This window comes from Benincasa hispida, chromosome 4 (assembly GCF_027475165.1).
Source record: "Benincasa hispida cultivar pf3 chromosome 4, pf3_genome.v1.1, whole genome shotgun sequence".
NCBI classification, from domain to species: domain Eukaryota; kingdom Viridiplantae; phylum Streptophyta; class Magnoliopsida; order Cucurbitales; family Cucurbitaceae; genus Benincasa; species Benincasa hispida.
The window spans coordinates 34,366,153-34,387,582 of record NC_143481.1 but is presented as its reverse complement, the minus strand read 5'-3'; the positions used below and the strand labels follow the sequence as shown (position 1 = coordinate 34,387,582).

The window sequence follows — 21,430 nt, the reverse complement described above, 5'->3', positions numbered from 1 at the left end:
AACAAAATCATTTGAAAACAGGGTGAGCTTACGTCCAGTGAGTGACCGAGAAAACATAGTAAATTCTCATGCATAATTTCAAAAAATAGTTTTATCTGAAATATAAACTTTTACAGCATAAATAATTTCCAAGCGTAATGTATATAAAACTGTTTTAAACATAAAACAGTAAAATCATTTCTCTGACTTTATTCACCTGTATATTGGGTAAAATAATCCCAACACCAACTACTAGTCCAAAGAGAATCCTTTTTGCTCAATCTCTGACTTTATTCACCTGTGGCCACATTAGGTACTACTGCTCAGATACCTTCTCCTTGTACTTCAGTATCGAGCTACTAGGATACCTTTTCCAACGTACTTTAGTATCCTGTTGGCTTGGTACCTTCTCAAACGTACTTCAGTACCAATAGATACCTTCTCCTTGTATTTCAGTATCTAGTTGGGTGGATGCCTTCTCTTTGTACTTCGGCATCGCATTTTACCAAAACTATTTATAAACAACTTTTCTCTTTAAAGCATGTACGGTATAACACATATACAATATGGCTTTAAAGATGGTAATGCATGCTGGATAAAATCAATACATATACATATGTAAATAGTTTTTCAACAATATGCATGCGTTCACAACACAATTCAGATCTTGCTTGGAAACCACTTTATAAAACTAGTAGGCATGGGAATTATTTTCGCAAACATGCTTTCTGTAAAATGTTTGTAATCAAAACAGTTTAAAAACGTTTTAGTTCGAAAACATTTTAGCCACTCACCTTGATTTCTTAGGAACTTTTCACTCTAGTAGCTCCTCGGGTCCCTTTTTCACCCCTAGAATCCAGATTCAACTTACAACTTAGATTACTCATAGTTCCGAACCTTATTTGGAAATACTTCCTTCTACAAACTTATGATTTTTGTGTGATTTGAAAATGAAATCCAAACTCCCTATTTATAGGCATTCAAATTGCTCATGGGATTGATAGCACCTACTTGGCTGCATGGCCAAATGTTTACTCCTCCCTTTATCAACGTAAGCTGACTTCACCTTGGTTCAATGATTGACTTCACCTTTTTTCCTACTATGTATTATTTAGTAATTTTATGATCGTTGACCCTTTTTACTCTAACTAATGGAAGTGAGAATTTTAGATATAATTCAGTTTCCGTATTTTATTTATATCTAAGTTTAAATGCCCAAAAGACATTTCGAAATTTGAATCATTGGCATACGCATTTAATTCATTAGGAAAGAAAAAATGACATATTAGACGTATTTAAATAATAACACATACAATTAAAGTATGAGCTATGTATGTGGATTAATAATTTATCACATTGGGTTATTTTATTAGATTGGGTCTATTATGTGATCTAATTAATTAAGGGCCTAGATTCCTATTTGAGTATGGAATAATGGGTAGAAACTTATTCCTAATTAATTAGAGTTTAATGGGAACCCTAATTAAACTACTATGTAAAGAGACATTCGGGCTATGATCCTCAAAATACCAAAATTATTCGCACTGAGTCTTTCTTGAATTCCATTTAGATAGAGATCCCACTAAGGGCATTCAATGTTTTAGTTAAAGAAGACAATAATCATCTTAAAGCTATCATCAATTTCAAGGGAATCTGGTATGTTATTTATTCTTGGCAATTTAGCATGAGAAGACGGCTGAGAATTCTTCACCTCCTTCATCCATTCCGAGTGACGACCGGAGCTTTCGACCGGAGTTAGATCTCGAGAGAGTCAGCTCCTCCACCCATCCATGGCACCACCGACAGCCTTGACGCACATCCACTGGAAGCAAATCTTTGCTTCCAGTCGGTTATTTCCTTTCCTTTCTTTTTTCATATTGTATTGTATAACATTTTGGAATTAAGAAATCAATACAATCTGTTTTCAATGCATTTCTCTATTCCTTCGACTCCATCTCCATCTTCTTGCTTAGCATCTTTACTTTCATTGCAACACTTAGTGGGATTGCTTGGGTATTGCATACTTAGTCATGTGGATTAGGGATATGAAGCATGTAGCAAACTACCGAGAGGTATGCGTTGCACGAGTATGTGAGTAATCTTATTTGCTTAGTATGAGCTGCTGCAATGCCTGTCTATAGGCTAATGCATTGCTTGTTTATGAATGAAATCAGCAACAATCAACTGCCCGGAAAGGTAAGTGGTTGGACGCATTAAGCAAGGTATGCATTGTTCACTAGGGATAGTAACAATCTTAGGTCAGCGAAGTTTATGCGGTTGTCTTGTATTATGTATGCTTCATTCGTCCATTAGGAATACTTGGAAGGGTAGTCTAAGGACAAGATCTAGGCTTGGGAAGGTCAGGTCAGAATCTAGGCTTGGGAGAGTCAGATTAGAACAGATAACACAAGAGATAGGCGCTTAGGAATGAGCACTATTTGTTATTAATGTATCGCATGCATCCTAGAGATAGGATACGATTGAATGCGGTCACCTTGCTTTCATGCATTCTGCATCGTTGCATAGACAAGACTAGAGACTTAGGAATAATCTCTATGGACACTTTGCGTTCAACACATGCGTCCTAGAATTAGAAGCACCGCATTTCGATTGGAAAATGATTGTATGGATTACGTTGACTAAGGTTGCCCTTGCGATCATTCTTAAGTTTTGTAATGAAAATATCTCCGTATTTTATCTATTTTCCCACACATTTATTTCATGTGAAGGTTTGTTGCATCTCTACCTTTCATGCACATTCTCATTGTGTTATCTGTTAGATAGGAGTAGGAGTAGGATTAACGTAGCAAATCACCACAAACATATAGCTACAAGTCCCTGTGTTTGACCTCGGATTACCCGAGAAACTTGCGTTCATGTTATACTTGGCGTGAATGCAAGAAAACTTGTGGCAGGATGCATGGTCATCGCATACACTCGTTAACGCATTTTTCATTCCAACGCATGACCATCGACACATGACTATCAACACATATCTTAGGAATATGCATCGCATACCACGTCCAAGGGAAGTTGGTTGTCGAGTAAAATTGACCTCCAATTTCCCGTCATCAATGGTCCACTTTAATGTGGAGGTTCTGTATTTTGTTTTTGGAGGATCGGAAAAAATGAAAATTGATATTAAAATGTGGACAAGATTAAGAGTTTAAAAAGGGAGGGAGGATGGTGAAATCCAAATTCAAATTGTTAATAAAGTTATTCAAATTTATTATCATCAAAATATTAAATAATTAATAAATCTTAATTAATTATTTGAGATTAATGATCAAAAAGCCAACACAAAATAATGATAAGAAGATACTTTTTTTTTTGTCACAATCAAGAAATTTAAGAAAATGGACAATTAATAAATTTCAAGGGTACTAGAAAAACAATAAAAATGTCTAGTAAACACTACTTACTATATAACTAAGAGTAACAAATGGACTTAACAACCTCGATTAAAATAGAGACCATACATATAAAATAAAATATCTTTAAAGATAATTTGATATGAAATATAATTTTGTATAATTTTAAATTTTTATCTTTCTCTTTTAATTTTAATAAATTTCTTACCACTAGTTCTAAAACTTTAATTAAATAACAAATAATTTCAAGGGTACTAGAAAAACAATAAAAATGTCTAATAAACACTACAGCATAATTAAGAGTCATCGACAATAATAAATGGATTTAACAACATTGATTAAAATAGAGATCATACGTATAAAATAAAATAAAATATCTTTTAAGATAAATTGATAACAAATATAATTTTAAATAATTTTAAATTTTGATCTTTCTCTTTTAATTTGGATAAATTTCTTACCACTAGTTCTAAAACTTTAATTAAATAACAAATAATCACAATTCCATTGTTATATTTAGTTTTTTAAAGATTTTTTTTTCCTAAAATTATGCATGTTTACAATGGGCCACTTATTTTTGTTTACTTTTTCACCCACAAAACTATTTTATCCAAGATAGACATTTGTGAGATAACATTTGATCAGGTTGGATGAAAGGTATGGCATGTTTTTAGACATAAATACTTTATCATAGTTTGACAAGTAGTATACTTAGTTATGTTTATTTGGAGTAAAGGAGAAAACTAATTATAGGAGAAATTGAGTGGTGCTGGATTTCTCTATTTCAATATAAATACTTTGAATTGTAATTGAAACATACACAAACATTTTCTTCCAAAACAAAACTATACATGAGATTGGGTAGAAAAGAAAAAATATAAACGTAGAGAAGAAGAACAAGATGCGTACAACATTGAACTTTGTGGCTCTATCATTCATATTGTTTTCTTTATCCAGAGGGCAATCTCAATCTAGTGATAGTATTTTCGATGTGACAAAGTATGGTGCTATACCTAATGCTGAAATATCACAGGTAAATTATCATTTTTTATTATCATCGATTGGGAGAAAAAAAACATCTAGTGGCATCAATAAGATTTATTAATATATTTTAAAAATTAAATAGGCTCTAACAAATGCATGGAAGGAAGCTTGTGCATCAACAACCCAAAGTAAAGTCATTATTCCAAAAGAAACTTACAAGTTAAGTGCAGTTCAGTTGGTGGGCCCTTGCAAAAGCCCCATCGAAATTCAACTTCAAGGAACATTGCAGGCACCACCAGATCTAACAGGAGACGGATGGATTAGTTTCAGATATATCGATTACTTAACGTTAACAGGTGGTGGTGTTTTAGATGGGCAAGGAAAAGTGGCGTGGGAGAAAAATGATTGCCATAAAAACCCAAAGTGTGATCGTATTCCCATGGTAAGCACAATTTAATCACATAACAAAAATGTTAGTACTGTTGGCCCATATATTATTTATTGTTACAATTTTAACTGTCAAACTAACATTTACATTTACTCTTTTTTAAGTAAATATATATAAGTATGATAATTTATTTTATTAAAAAAATGCAGAGTTTGAAGTTAAGCTTTATAAAAAATTCGACAATAAGTGATATAACGTCTAAAGATAGCAAGAACTTTCATGTCAATGTATTGGGTTGTAAGAACCTCACCTTCCAACATTTCACCATAAATGCACCAGGAGATAGTATTAATTCTGATGGAATTCACATTGGTCGATCTCTTGGGATTAATGTCCTTAATACAAACATTGGTACTGGAGATGATTGTATCTCACTTGGGGATGGAAGTAAGCAAGTAACAATTACTAATGTGACATGTGGGCCTGGACATGGTATAAGTGTAGGAAGCCTAGGAAAATACAATGTTGAAGAACCTGTGGAGGGAATCATAGTTAAGAATTGTACATTGATGAATACATCGAATGGCGTTAGAATCAAAACATGGCCAGCTTCTCCTGCTACTGGAACCGCTTCTGATATGCACTATGAAGATATAATTATGGTCAATGTCAGCAATCCAATTCTCATAGATCAGGAATACTGTCCACACAACCAATGTAATAAACAGGTACGAAAGTTATTAAACTTCTTTTTAATTTAATTTTTAATACTTAAATTAAGTGACAAGATCATGTCCTATGTTCTTGCCTTTCAGAGTCCATCAAAAGTCAAGATTAGTAAGGTTAGTTTTAAGAATATCAGAGGTACTTCAAGTAATGCGCTCGCGGTCAAACTTCTTTGTAGTTCCGAGTTTCCATGTGAAGATGTAGAGCTAGCTGACATTGACCTCACATATAGCGGAATGGAAGGCCCAATTACATCTCAATGTTTAAATGTGAAGCCCATCATTTCTGGAAAACAAAATCCTTTGATTTGTTCTCCTCTTTCTCCTAATGCTTCTCCATTAGCTTAAGCTATTTTTTAAGAGATGACTATTTGATGAAAAAAAATTATAATTAATTTTTTATATTCTAAAGCAACTAGTTTAAATTATTTTTGTAATTGCATAAAACTTTAGCACCCAAATTCTCATAGAATTAATTTGTGGTGACAAAATAATTTTTTCTTTGTTGTTTTAGAAGAACAAAGAAATGTATCCTTAGGACTAAATAATATATTATTTTGAGTAATTGATTAATCCACAAATGTCTTCTTTATGAACATTTTTTTTCTGTATTACATGAATGCATGATGCTACATCTTGTGTATTGTCCATTGTACTTTTATCTATCTTAATGCATACACATTCAGTTTTTCTCTATTTATTAAAAAATGCATTGCTTTATTAATAGTTCTTTATTTAGTAAGCTAAGTTAAAATATCTCTAAAATCATATGTGGCTCGAGAGAAATTTGATTTGTGATGGATCATAAAATTACTATTCAATAATTAAAGAGATTCAAAGATAGTTATGACATAAGTTGTTACTATAGAGCTAAAAGAATTCTTGTGGATAAAATGCATGTAACGGAGCATAAGAGTACAACTCTTGATCTATAGTACAATGACCTTTATTTAATGAATGTATATTAATTTCATAATGAGTCTAAAAAATTTGTACAAGTAAAGGTAACAATATTAAGATCATAAGATCCCATCGTTGGATTTTAAGGACTCTATAAGACATTTTGTTGGAAGAGAAATAAAATAAAAGTTGGAAATCTCAAATTAATATTTAATATGTTGTGTTTATGAAAACGGAATGAAATTCTATATAAGTTAAAAATATTTATAGTTTTAGTTATATGCATTATCTCATTACCCATTTTATTAAAAATAAAAGGTTATTTATGTAATATGAATAATATTTGAATTGTTGGGGTTGATGCCCTAAATCTCATGGTTTTATAGTTTGTAAACTGTATTTGTACGAACATATTATTTATTTAATAAAATAAGTGTTAATTTATTTGATATTTAGTTACACTAAACCAAAACCAGAAAACTAAGATCCAAGGTTATTAGGTGAAGCTTAAACATGTATGTAAAGACATACAGATGGATAGTAATAAACTGAACGGTCTATAGTAGATGGATAAGATTAGGTACCTTATCCTTATGACACTACAGATACAAACCGTTTTGTAATTGTTCTAATCATTGTAAAGTGTTACAAATGATCTGCTCCTGACCATTCATGTGGAAATATGCGAGCGGGGGTATTCTATACAAAGAGTTTGTATAAGACCAAACCACGAAATGAATAGTCTCTCCGTAGAATACCATTGCTACAAGAGACTTTCATTTCACCGGAATGACCATAGGTGACTTGCCTTAATTCGAAGTGAATTGTGAACTCCTACCTATGAGGGCAGTAAATTGATTTACATAAGTGAAAGTTGCCAGATTTTTCGACTCAATATGCCTACCACTTTGGGGATTAGTTTGATTGGGGAGCTGGAAACACAACTACATAAGAAGAAAAGTAGATAAATTGCTTCTTTAACGGATCATTCTAAGTCTTGAACAATATGGTGTCACACCCTCTCCTAACCCGAGTGGGATTTAATTATAGTTTTACTATGACTAAATGTTCATTAGAGGAATCAGTGATACTTACGAAGTTGGGTGTAACTACAGGGGTAAAATAGTAAATTTGACTCAGTTGTACTTACGAGCAATTTGTGAAGGACCAATGCATTGTTTATTGGTTACATCCAATTAATAGAATAAACTTGCAAAATACGGAAGTAACATAATCATTAAGCACTCTAATTATATTAATTTGAGTAACAAGCATACTAAAACACATAATTTCAATAAAAAGGTTTCAACTTGAATACATTTGCAGATTTCCACTTAATCCTTGCAAATTCCACGAAATTGACATTCAAATTCTTCAGTAGACTACCAAGAGAATATTCTCTATTGATCCTAGACTTGATTGAGTGGTGGAACTCTTATTGATAGGGAATTTCTGTGGCTTTGGAGAGGTTTTGAGAGGAAAAGAAGTTGAGCAGAATTTTCCCAAAAATTCAGCATCAATCTCATGAATCTCAGCACGTTTGAAGTATTTAATCAACTTCATCATGCACGCACTTCATCATTTTATCAAAGTAGTCTAGGTGTTGATTTAGGAAGAAATTCACCAAGAAATCCAAAAAATGGATAAATCCACTAAAACCCAAAAATCATCTTCAATTTTAAATTATATTTAACTTATAATTACATTAAACATACTTTCAAATTCAATTTCTGAAATTGAGTTAAAATTGAAATTTGATTTGATTTTAAATAATTAATTAAACCAATTTAATTAATTAAATAATAATAATTTATTATCAAATATTAAATTAATAAAACACGTAATTCAAATATGAATCCTATTCATGTAATAAATATTTAAATCATCATTCAAATATATTGAACTCTCCAAATACATTTGATTTCAATAAATTTAAACATTAATTATATTAAATAAAATTATCCAAACCCTAAAATTGAATTTGAACATTTCAAATTCAGTCAATATTCTAACCGAAGATTTAATCTTTTACGAGCTAGTAGAGAGATCTTATGGACCTACAGATTAGGAGCTCCAACGATTTGAGATTTAATTGACTAAACTCTTTAAACAGAATTAATCAATATTCATTAACTACTGGGACATACCACTATAGCTCAATAGTTGCACCCTCCTAACTGTAAATATATTTTTATCCACTTGATTTAACCATAATCAGTAAGTCGATCCTTCACTGGTCATTTGAATTTACAGCTAGGTCAAAATTACCGTTTTAGCCTTATAAATACATCTTGCTCCTTAAGTCTCTACTGATTCTCTATTGAACAATTAGTTATAGTCCAACTAATAAACCATATCCCTCTCTGTCATGAGAGGGAGGGGCTCTTTTGTTCAAGATCGGCAATCAATAATTAAGAGAACAACCTATCTACTAACTCTAAGATGGGTATGAGTGAATTTCATCTTGTACGACTATGTCCTCAGCTATCTATCTAGTTTTATCCCAAAACAGGAGGCTTATTGAGGGGTGGCATTGAACCATTCTCACCTATGCAAATCAAAGGATAATCCCGAATAAACAAGAATTCATAGGTAGTTTAAGATTAAGATCGAGTTACCTTAGGTCATCAATTTGAAATTGTCAGTTTTAACAGTAAACTATTGTTATAAAGAAAAGTGACTATTACGTTGTTTGGTATGCAAACGTCTTTTTCATAGGATGCCTTTACTCGCATGTCTCCACATGAATGATTTTTAGATCACATTGTTTGTATCAATATACAAAGTCGGCCGCATCCATTGTGTCCCTAGGACGAGGTACCCAATCTCATCCATATACTTATAGATCTTTGTGGGCATATACTAAAACTTGATCCACTTTTATGTCTCTACATAAAGTTAAAGTATTCATACCAGCCATAGGTTTCTTTATAGGATTTTATAACAGAATGCAATTTCAATAACACTTTTATTGAATGAACTCTCGATATACTTTTATTGCAAAAATAGAATATGTTTAGTAAATATGAACTGCAAGTTTTAGGATATTCCCAACCAAGGGACAAAGAAATATATCTATAGTGCAAAGAGTGCAGTTATCTGTCTTTAATGAAGCGACCGACAATTAATAAAGGTTGATTAATTTAATTAAAGAGTTTAATTAATTAATCTCGTATCATTGGAGCTTCAATTTATAGGTCCATAAGGTCCCCTTTGTTAGCTTAATAAAGATTAATGAGAATCAAATTAATTTTAGATTAATTTGAATTATTCAAATTAATTAAAGGGATTTAATTATATAAGATACAATTAATATGATGTATAAGATATGTATAATAAAAAGTTTTAATGAGAGGAATAAATATTTAATATGATTCAGATATTAATTTTATATATGTGATTCTTATATAAACTATAGGGTAAAATTAATATGAATTTAATTCATATTAATACTATAGGTTATATGAGAGAATATAAACTATAGGTTATATTATATGTGATATAATATATGTTAGAATACAAAAACATGCAGTGGAAGAAAACAGAATCATTAATCATTCTAATTCCTTAATTTTGACATCAAAATAAACATGTTCATAGGGTATTAAGAATGTTTCAAGACATACCTTTGAAGAATTCCTCCAAATCCAAGCTACTCTTCACGTGATTTCATCTCTAAATCTTCAGTGAACCACCAAGAGATTTTCTCTACTATTCTCAGCCTTGAATTTAAGTGGAACTAAAAAATGAAGTGAATTTGTGAAGGGAATAGAATGGGTTTCAAGTGAAGCAGTGTTAGGTCTTTAAAGGATGTATATTTTCTATGTTAATTCCCCCAAAATTGTGTTGATTATGTGCTTCAAATACTATTTTTTTAGATAAAACAGTCCTCAAGGCATTTAGAAGTCATTAAGAGAAGATTATGTAACCAAGAAATCAACAAATGAAGAGAATCGAGTAAACACCAAAATTCCATTGAGTACCATCAAATTCCATCGAGTATTTAGTAGAATACTATAAAGTACAATTGGGTAAAGCTGTTGAGTAGTCACATCCCGCCCCGAGCCTGCCTCTTGAGCTCGAGGGGAGGCGTGAGGACGGCAAATACCACCCTTTTGTAATTACTACTGCCCATCTCTATCTTACTACACTTAGTAAACTTTAAGCCTAAAGATGTAATCAACAACTGTTTGACTAAGCTCACTTTATTACAAACAGTATAACATTTATACAACTCTCAGACTTAACTACAAAGTTTACATCAATAACTCTAAAACAGAAAGTGTTATTGGGGCTGTGGCAGACCTTAACCTTAGCAGCACCTTGGAACTCCTCACATTTTACTACCTGGAAAGAAAAATATGAAAGAAAATAATGAGCTTCAAGAAGCTCAGTGGGTGGTAAGCAACTTCTAGAGTCTATTTCAACTCATAAAGTAACAAACATATCACAACTACGAGATTAGTACATTCAAACCTTAGCCTCGAATGAGTCTGTTCACAACTCTATCTACACGAACGGTAGATAGTTAAACTAATACTATTCATAATGAGTCTGTTCTCAAACTCTACCTACACATACGGTCGATAGTTAAACTGATACTAGTCATGAACGCTTACTCTCTTGTGTTTCTTATGTTTCCTATGTGCACATAGATCCACGCTTATGGGCTCAAAAGCTAGGCCAACCAGTCCTCTTACCATCACATACGAGTTTCCTCTCACAGGCTCAGGAACTAGACGTCTCGGTCCCCTGACCATCCTGTGAGGTTCTACTCCAGGCTCAGGAACTAGGTTTATTGAACCCCTGACCATCCCGTTCACTTATTCTCATTCTCATGCTAATTACTCATTCATAATATAAGCATACATATACTCTATAATATATTCTTAAGACTCAAAGGAAATTACCACTCACCTTGGTAAGGTAGGAACCTTTCTCTCTAGAAGTTCTTTGGTTTCCTTGGGCTCCCTTTTGAACCCTAAATTCCAGATTTAACTTTAAGCTCATATTATTCATAGTTCTAGACCTTATTTCGAGATGCTTTCTTCTACAAACATGCTCTAAAATGTATCAGGAAGAGTACCTTAAATTCTCATATTATAAATCATCGTGGTTTTCTCGGAATTCTCAAATCATCAAGACTGACCTAAACTTACTCAAGAGCTCAACCATTCTGTATTTTCCTCATTCTCTAGTCTGATTCCTTAGAGCTTCTTCTTCCACAACCCTACCTTGAAAACTAGACTCTTAAATATTTCAAGTGGCTTTGGAATCACTCAAAACGCACAAGTAGTCTGGGAGAAATCCTCATCCTAAGTTGATGCTACTTCCAGATCTCACTATCTGACAGCATCTCCTCCTCTTGGAAATGCATAGTTTTCCTCTGAATCTGCTCTCAAACACTCTTCCTACTGTTCTTTGAAGAGAATTTGTGTTATGAACTAAAGAGTCACCTTGTGGTGGTATTTATAGGCCAAATGAACCGATCCTTCTCATTTCCTAAGGCTTCCAATGCAAGATACCTCCTACTTTAGCAACTTTTGGAGTGTTCGCACCAAGCTTTGCCACCACCTACTTCTTTGCCATTCACTTACTTCCATGCCACTCACCTACTTGCATGAAGTTTGAGTTGTCTTCCTCATGCATAAAACTTCTTTGCATGAAACTCTATTCGTCCACCTCCTACTAACTCAAGTTCAATTTCCTCTCGGTTCAGCCACTTATCTGGGTGAATTCATTAGCCTTGCATAACGCAAGTCTTAGCACTGCATAAACACTTGACCCATCGTCTAGTCCATCGTGTAGCTCTTGCACTCATCGCATAGCTCTATCGTTTAGCTAAATCTCTTGCTGACGCTTATCACCCAACCAGCTCGCTATCGCTCATCATCTAGCCCTCTCACTGTTACCAATCGTGTAGCACCTGCGCCCATTGCACAAGACCTACACTCCATCGTATAGCTCCACTATTTAGCAATCTCTCACTGTTAATGATATTGCTATCGCGTATCTCTCGCTGTTAATGATCTCGCTGTCGCTCATCGTCTAGTGCATAACCTATCGCATAGCTCCTACGCCTATCATGTAGCTCTCATTGTCACCCATCGTGTAGCGCCAACGCCTATCGTCTAACGCATCACGCCCATCATTTAGCACGTCCGCTCATTGTGTAATGCCATCGTCTAGCATGTGTGTCTATCGTGCAACACCCATCATCTTAGCGCTTCGCCTATCGTGTAGCGCTCACGCTTATCGTGTAGTGCCCGTGCTTATCGTTTATTGTCTAGTGCTATGCATCACTTGCTAGATGATCATCTAGCACATCGCTTAGCACCGTACGTAGCTACACGATCGTCTGCACAGTGCCTTGCACTCATTGTTTAGCCCTCTCACTCTCGCTCATGCAGTCTCTTATCATCCCAACGCATGAGCAACTTTTGGGAAGCGCCTCTTGCCAATGCTTCGGCCAACATGCGTCCCTTGTCATGCCAACGTTTGGGCAAACTTCATAAACTCAACGCATGGTTGTCCTTTGACTTTAAGACTTAATTTCTTTTAACCTCTACAAACTTAGCTTCATCTCATGTGTTAATGTTTCCTAACACCAAACACATGGTTTCTTTTTTGACTTCACACTTAGCCAAATTTTCACTAGTTAAGGCTCAACTCAAATCTACTCAAGGAAAATCTATTCCAATACTTAGAAATTTTCCTTCTCTTCAACATAGGAATTAACTTACACTTAGTTAATTTCCTTAATTACCTATTTAAATAGAGAAATTGAGATATGGGTTTCACATGAGTAATCAACCATCAAGGAAATTGTTATCGAGCTATCAAGTAAGGTTCTCGAGTTATCGAGTAATTACTAAAAAGGTCATCGAGTATTGACCATCGAGTATCGAGTATTCCATCACCGAGTGTCGAGGAGCGAGTATTAAACAGAAAACTCGATGCGTTCGTTCTTTTTTCCAGATTTTGACGCGATTCATCCCGCGCATGCGCCTCGCGCAACCAAGCATCAACGATGCGTCTCAACGCTATTCCTGCAACTATAAATAGATTTCTTTCATTTTTGCTAAGGGGAGGAGGATAGTTTTCTTTCATTTTCTTGCTGAAGGGAAGAAGCACAATTCTATGGAGGCTAGAATTTCTATCTGTATCAATTAATCTCCATGGTAATTTTGTTTCCTACCTAGATTAGATTTTGATTTCTTTTTTATTTGTAATCAATAACTTGTAATTTTTCATGAATTTGTCTATGAATTTTTGAAGTAATTCAATCTTGTTTCTATTTCAAGGATTCTTGTAAATTCTTTTGAGTTTTCGACTTTCTTTATTATTAGCAATCTGAATTTGAGCATTTTTTAATCTGATTTTAATTCTTGAAGCATGTTGAATGATCTATATCTTGAGCATGTTTAGCCTATATACTTGGTTTTGTCACAATCATTGTTGTATATGTTGCTTTTAATGTGTTCGATGGAATGTCTAGCCAAGATCTACAAGAGGCAACAGTAATTGTGTGTTTGATGGCTATTTCTAGGATGCACTAATTACTAAATTTGGAGCAAACTTGGTTAATTGAGTAAGCTATCTTAACAATTAATCAACGCAATTGAATCTAGGAACTAATACGCATGTTTTCTATTCTATATGGCCGCTATCGAACCCAATGGAAGTAGGAGCATGTAGGTTGATTAGGGTTTGGCCTATCCAACCTTAATCAATGTTTAGAACGCTCTCTTGACTAGGTTATTGCTAGTTGTCGGCCTTTGTAGAGGCTAGCTTGTTAGAGTTGAGTGAGTAGTTGCGAGCGTAATCCGATTGTGAATTAAATTTGTAGAATTCAATGATAAGAATTGCAATGAATGTCTAACTTGGATTAGAAGCAAGATTGTTCTAAACTTGGTTACAACTATCCTTTATCTTTTGATTTTTAACATGTTTTTTTTTTTTTTTGTTTTGATAAAAAAAAAATCATATTTTATAGCTTCGATAGTTAAGCTTGGTTAAAGAAAATATTATATAACATTTCCTTGTGGATCGACCTCTTACTTTCATTTTAACTATGAGTTATTTAGGTTGTTGTTTGAGTTTTATAAATATTGTTTGTTTCGGGTTAGGTAGAACTAACAACGCCTACTTAGCTTCGAACAAAATTCAAGCTGCTCTTCACGTGATTTCAGCTCCAAATCTCCAGTGAACCATCAAGAGATCTTCGCTACTATTCTAAGCCTGAATTTGAGCGGTGGAAATAAAAAATGAAGTGAATTTGTGAAGGGAATAGAATGGATTTAAAGTGAAGGAGTAGAACTCAACAGAAACTTTTTCCAGTTCTTCCTCCATTCTATGTCAATTAAAGAGTTTTATGTAACCATTACATGCATCTACTAAACTTTTCAGCAATATAACACTTCAAGAAGCACTCAAGAATTGGAATTAAGTGTTTCATTGAGAACTATCCACCAAAATAAGCAAAAATGTGGATATTTCCACTATCTCAATTTAATTCCAAAATTAAATTGAATTAATTTTCAATTTTCATTTTAATTAATTCAAAATTAATTAAACTAAAAAAACAATATTCAATTTCTAAAATTGAATAAGAAATGAAAATTAATTTTGTTTTAATTAATTAAAAAAAATTAATTAATTCAATAAAGATTTAATATCAAATATTAAATTAATCAAACACCTAATTTTAAACATGAATCATATTCATGTAATTAATATTTAAATCAACATTTAAATATTATAAACTCTCCAATTTCGTTTAATTTCGATAAATTAAACGTTAATTAATTATATCAAATCTAATTATACAAACCCTAATTTGAATTTGAACTATTCAAATTCAAACCTAAGTTCAATTTGAACATTTCATATTGAAATTCAATTTGAACACTTCAAATTGATATCATTCTAAATTCATTCAATTTATTAATTCAAGGTATTCATGTTTTATGAGCAAGTAGAGAGACCTTATGGACCTATAAATCATGAGCTCCAACGATTTGAGATTAATTGGCTCAAACTCTTTAGACCGAATTAATCAATATTCGTTAACTATCGAGTCAAGCCACTATAGCTCGATAGTTGTGCTTTTCATATTGTAGATATATTTGTGTCCACTTGATTTAACCTAAGTCAACCCTTTACAGATTGTTCGTAATAATGGTTGGGTCAAATGTTGTTTTACCCCTGAAATTACGTCTTGCTTCTTATGTTCCACTGATCTTCTAATGAAAAATTGGTTTGTGATAAAATCACTAAACCAGATCTCTCTCGATCCAATGAGAGGGTGGGGTCCCTTGTTCAAGACCCGAATTCAACACTAAAGAACAAACTTTCTCCTATCCCTCAATTGGGTAGGCATGAATTCTGTCTTGCACCCTATGTCCTCAGCTATTTACCCGATCTTACCCCTGAAATTGGAGGCTTATTGAGCCTACGCTGTTGAGCAGCCCTCACCTATGCAAATCTAAGGATAATCCCGAATAAACAGGAGTTCATAGTTAGCTCAAGATTAAGATCGAGTTACCTAGGTCATCTAAGTGAAATAGTTAGTCTTAAATAGTAAACAACGTTATAAAGTAAGAGTGACTTATTTCTTGGTCCAATCTTATACAAACTCATTTAGACTATTTACTCGAACCTGATCCACTTTTATGTCTCCACATAAAGTTCAAGTACTCATGTAATAGTCATGAATATTTTAGTTTATTGGATTTATTTCTAAAACAAAATAAGCAATTCATATATTCAATATAACTTTATTGAATCAAACTTAAATAACAATTTTATTTATTTATAGAATGAGTTTATTGTTTACAAACCACGAGTTTTAGGACATAAAACGCAACAATATAAATTATAGGTTATAGGTTATATATGATATAATCTATGGTTTTATATTAATATGTATTATATAGTTAATACATATTTATTAAAACTCATTTTTTGAATTTTGAAAATTAAATCCCATGGGAGTTATTTTAAAGTAGGGAGGAAGTTATTATAACTTCTTCAACCCCCCTCGTATATGTGATGCACAGAGAAAAAAAAAGGGGAGTGTACGTGAAAATTGTTTTATAGAGAATCTTCATCTCTTTCATCTCTCTACAATTTTTCTCTCAAGAAAAAAATTCCTTCACCAAAATTAAACAGAAGCCCACACTACTTTATGTGATTTTTACTTGGAGAATAACGAGGAAATATTGTGGTGATGTCGTTGTTACGTTGTTATTGTGTTTGTGTTGTTGTGAACGGATGAAGTAGAGACGATCGGTTCGTGATCTTGCTATGGAGAGGAATCGTGAAGAAGTGTTCTTCAAGGGTATGTGTTTCTCGATCCGTTCCCCAATCTATATTTTCACAATAGAAGCATGCTAAGAATTTTTTTTATCCTGTAGTTTCGTTGCCTTTGAATTTTAAGTTCTGTAAAACAATTTCAAGACATAAGGCATTCAATTCCTTCCACTTCGAGGAATTCAAATCCCTAAAATTAGTATCAAAGCAAGGTTTTGTCTCTGATTTTTGTTTCTTACTTGAGTTCAAAGTTTTGGTGGGATTTAAGTTCTGCATTGTGAATTTATGATAGTTTTGCACATAGATGTTTCAAAACTTGGCATAGTTTACTGCTTTGTTTCAATTCGATTTGTAAGGTCTCGATGTTTATGGACATTTAATTTCATCTCATCAAATCTTTAAGTCCGTGTTGCTCGTGGTAAAGTGCTTACCAAGATCTAGGCTTCAATTTGGAGAATTTTGGAGCAAGAACGAAGCAAAATGGATGAAGGATTGAAACAGAGGAAGCATTCATTCCTAGAACGTAACGCACAGCGTAACAACGTTGTGCATTACGTTGTAAGGCAGAATGCTCAGTGTAGTTGCATTGTTGAGCATAGCTGCGATACGACAACTCAAAATCCAACATAATGTCATTGCCACAGAGCGTCTTTACGCTCCCAACTCAATCGCTCACATGCTTTTGTAGTTCCAGAACGTGGGTTCGAGTCTTCCTCAGCGGTAGTTGAAGGAAGTTTTTTGTATTATTTCAGTTAATTTGTAATATTAATTATTTTCTTTTCTTTTTGAATTAATTAAATTAATATAAATGTTACATTAATTTAATTATTGTTTTAGGATGGCAATTTTTGTATGTTGCTTTTATTATTATGTTCATGTGATGCATGATTTATTTATTTATATAGCATATTGTATGCTGTATAGTATAAAAAACCCACCATAAGATAAACATTTTTTCTTGCATCATTTTTTATATATGTATTATATTATAAAGTTTCATGATTTAATTAAGCATACTCATTCATCATATTACATATAATTGTTATATTATATGATTGCATGCATATATAATATGTTCATGCATCATATATTATAATTGTTATAATATATAGTTCGGATGAATGGATATGTATGTTTTCATTACTTTATAATATAATTGTTATGTTATATAATGAAAATGGAGATGCATGAAACACGATATTACCTTAGAAAAATATAATTGTTATATTTTGATGTATGTCATTAGATGCATGAATAGATTTTATTTATTTCATTAACCTTTATAAGTAATATAAGCTAGTGAAATTAGAATTAAAATCTATAATCCAAAGTTGTATGCAAAAATCGGTTAAATTAATTTTAAATTGTTTAAAACTGATTACACCTAGACCTATGTTAATAATTTTTCTAATTATATTAGAAATAAATACTTTTAATTTCCTTTTAATAGGATTAAAATGAATTAAATAAAAAATTAAATTTATAATATTATTATCTATAAAAGACCTTTGTCTAAGGAAGATTATGTCTAGGCTGAGGTATCTAAGCTGACGGAAAGAGAATAACCTTACTTGGAAACCAACCTAGAAGGTGAATTAGACAAATATGTTATAAACATGAATGAATGATTAGGTTTATTAAAGCCTTTAATAATAAAAAAAAATCATTATTGTTAAATTATCCAATATAGGGCAAATTTAACAATCACTTAGTTAAATTTTTCAGCCAGATTTTTCTAAGTTAATAAACCCTAGGTTAAAAACACTCAGTGGGAAAAAAATAATATATATGATATGTCAATTTCTTTTCACATCTCTCTCTAAATAGTTCACACCGTGAGATTTATGCTCGGTCTCGAGACACCGTTGCTTGTGTCCCCCCCTATGGATGAGGTTTCTAAAGGTCAATATCTAGGTGAATAGAGAGAGCGTTCATATCAAGTGACAGAGGTACGTGTGACAACACATCCCAAGTCTCTTTCATTGGTTTGTTGTATAGTTTCATGCTTGGCCTCAAGCCAACTTTACTTGTATCCCCCTACGGATGGCATTTGCATGAAATTATATACAAACTCCAAAGTGGATAGGACTTCTTTAGTTTTTGTCCAAATTGATTTTTTCCAATGTTGGGATCATTGGGATAGAACTCTAGAGTCTAAAATGAAGGGTTAAACTTATAAGAAATTCTTAAGTTAATAATTTATGGACCAAATAATGGCGATTAATCGTTATAAGGATAAGAGTTATTCTAGTGTAATGGTTGGTTAAGATTGTTTCAATTCATTAAAAGGGTAACTGATCACCCTGCGGTAGCTTTTATCCTTACTCATAGAAGCATCATTGCAAAAATAGATATCACATCGGGTATGTAACAACCAAGATTTGTACGCATATAGGAAATTAAATGTCAAATATTAAGCAGGACGAAATTTTATTTAAAGGGGTGGAAATTTAGAAGGGGAAAAATAGGAAATTTATTCATTATCCAAAAATAATGAATAAGGGAGCAGAATCGGGGAGGGTTAATTAGAAGTTGGACGCTAGCTAATTCAGAAGACAACGGGCAGTAGATAACATTTTGTTTGGGCACTGCTCATTGGAAAAATTGGAGGTGAATTAATTGCCCATATACTCTAAAAATTTGAAAGAGTTAAAAAGAGGAAGTGGAATCCACAAGCAGCGAAGGCAACCACGCGTTAAACTAGCGAGATTGGAGAGACAGTGGGAGAGAGCGGGAGCGGGAGTGGGAGCGGGAGCGAGAGCGGGAGTGGGAGCGAGAGCGAGAGCGAGAGTGGGAGCGAGAGCGAGAGCGCGACCAGCGAGAGCGAGAGCGAGAGCGAGAGTCGCGAAAGCCAAACCAGCGAGGAAGCTGAAGAGAGCGAGATTTGGACAAAAGCGTAGATTATGCATTGAATTTGGCCACGATCTTATAGATTACACATAGAAAAACCCTAAAATTGAATACAAACAAAGAATGATGGCGTAAGGGAAAACGTTAGCCAAGATTAGGTGTCTTATTGAGAGGAATCCTTAAACCCTAAGTAATTTTAAAGAAGCCACCTGTACGATGATTTGTCACACAGAGAAGAGCTCAAAACTACTATAAATAAGAACCTTTGCCTGAAGATTTAACCCATTCTCAAACAAATCTCAATAATAAAGAATCGTGTGAAAGAGTAAGTGTGAGTGAGGAAGTTTTGTGAGGTTAAAAGAGAAAAGCTCAGGTAAGGTGCTGCCCAAATTTCTGCCCAAATTTCATTCTAGTTTAAAAAGGGAAAGCTCTACTTATCAAATCATAAAGAATAATAAGGAATAACTAGATCACAGTAAGTAGTTTATCTCACCCTCTCTTTAAATATTCTATGGTAGTGTACCTTTATTATGTTGCATGGTTATGTTAATTGTTATATTGCATTACGTGTTTAGAACACGTTTCTCTACAAGGGACCCCATGCATTATGTTTGTTCACGATTACGTTAATATCAAGTTTTAATTAGATGTAAGTTATGCTTCCAGTCTAATCTTATGTTTATGTTAATGGTTGATGTTGGATGCGACTCTGGCCCTACTGGCTGCATGACCCGCTAATCATCAGATGGGTTAGTTTCCGCTTAAGTCCTCATCTTCCTATCAGGGCGGAGAAATTTATGCTTCCAGGGCTGGTAGGGCATGTATGGTTGCACCCCTCCAGGCCTAATCTTACGTTATGTTTACGCTAGGGACTAGCAGGGTATGTATGGTTGCACCCCTCTAGTCCAATATTACGTTTATGCTAATGGTTGATGTTGGATGCGACTCTGGCCCTACTGACTGCATGACCCGCTAATCATCAGATGGGTTAGTTTTTGCTTAGGTCCTCATCTTCCTATCAGGGCGGAGAGATTTATGTTGGAAGCATAACCGACCACCACATGTTATTATACGTTTTCGGTCCCAACCATATGTTTTCATGACATGTTGCTTGTGATTGTGCATTTGGTCACTACCCTATGTGAGAACTACTTACTGGGTATATTATATACTCATCCTATATTTTTACAGACTTTGTAGGTACGGACACAACGTAGATGGCAGAATTGGACGTCGCTCAAATGGCCAACCATCAAACTCACTATTATAGGCATATGCATTTTGTACCACCACCCTAATGTTTTATGGATTCTGGTGTTTTGATAAATAAACTTTTTATATAGTTTTTCTAACTAATTAATAGAATTTAGATATGTTCTTTGAAATTTTCACCAAAACTCATATCATGATAGAAAAGTCTAAGTATGCATATCGTAGCGGTCGGATCATAATGTGTAAGGATCCGGTCGTTATAGTTTGGTAGCGGACCACAATTTCACCAAAACCTCAACTTCTGAACGAGGATGCATGCCAAATGAAAAGAGGAAATTAGCCCAACAGGGCTTCCAACGCTCACAACGGCGAGCAAAAATTTCCCAAAGCACTCAGGGCATACAGTCACCACAGAAGAGTCAAACATTTACATATCCTAAGTGCAGAAATTGTGGAAAATACCATTAGGGGCAATGTCTTCAGAACTTAGGGGTGTGTTTCAACTACGGCCAGACAGGTCACTATACAAAGGCTTGCCCAAAGCTCATCAACCAAGTATCAACGACCCAGACCACCCAGCCTACTAGTAACAAGGTTACCCAACAACAGAAAGGATGGGTGTTTTCTATTACACGTCAAGAGGTAGAGGATCAAGATGCAGTTGTTACAGGTACATTACCCATCCTCGGGTATTATGCCTTCACTTT

General features: G+C 33.5%; 1 protein-coding gene across 1 annotated transcript; it reads left to right on the top strand.

The window, feature by feature from the left end:
- Positions 1 to 4,251: 4,251 nt before the first annotated feature.
- LOC150036660 (exopolygalacturonase-like) lies at positions 4,252 to 5,795 on the top strand. Its single transcript, XM_090313204.1, has 4 exons — positions 4,252 to 4,383; positions 4,477 to 4,776; positions 4,932 to 5,450; positions 5,538 to 5,795. The coding sequence occupies exons 1-4, from the start codon at positions 4,252 to 4,254 to the stop codon at positions 5,793 to 5,795; spliced, it is 1,209 nt and encodes a 402-aa protein (XP_090169330.1).
- The last annotated feature ends 15,635 nt before the right edge of the window (positions 5,796 to 21,430 follow it).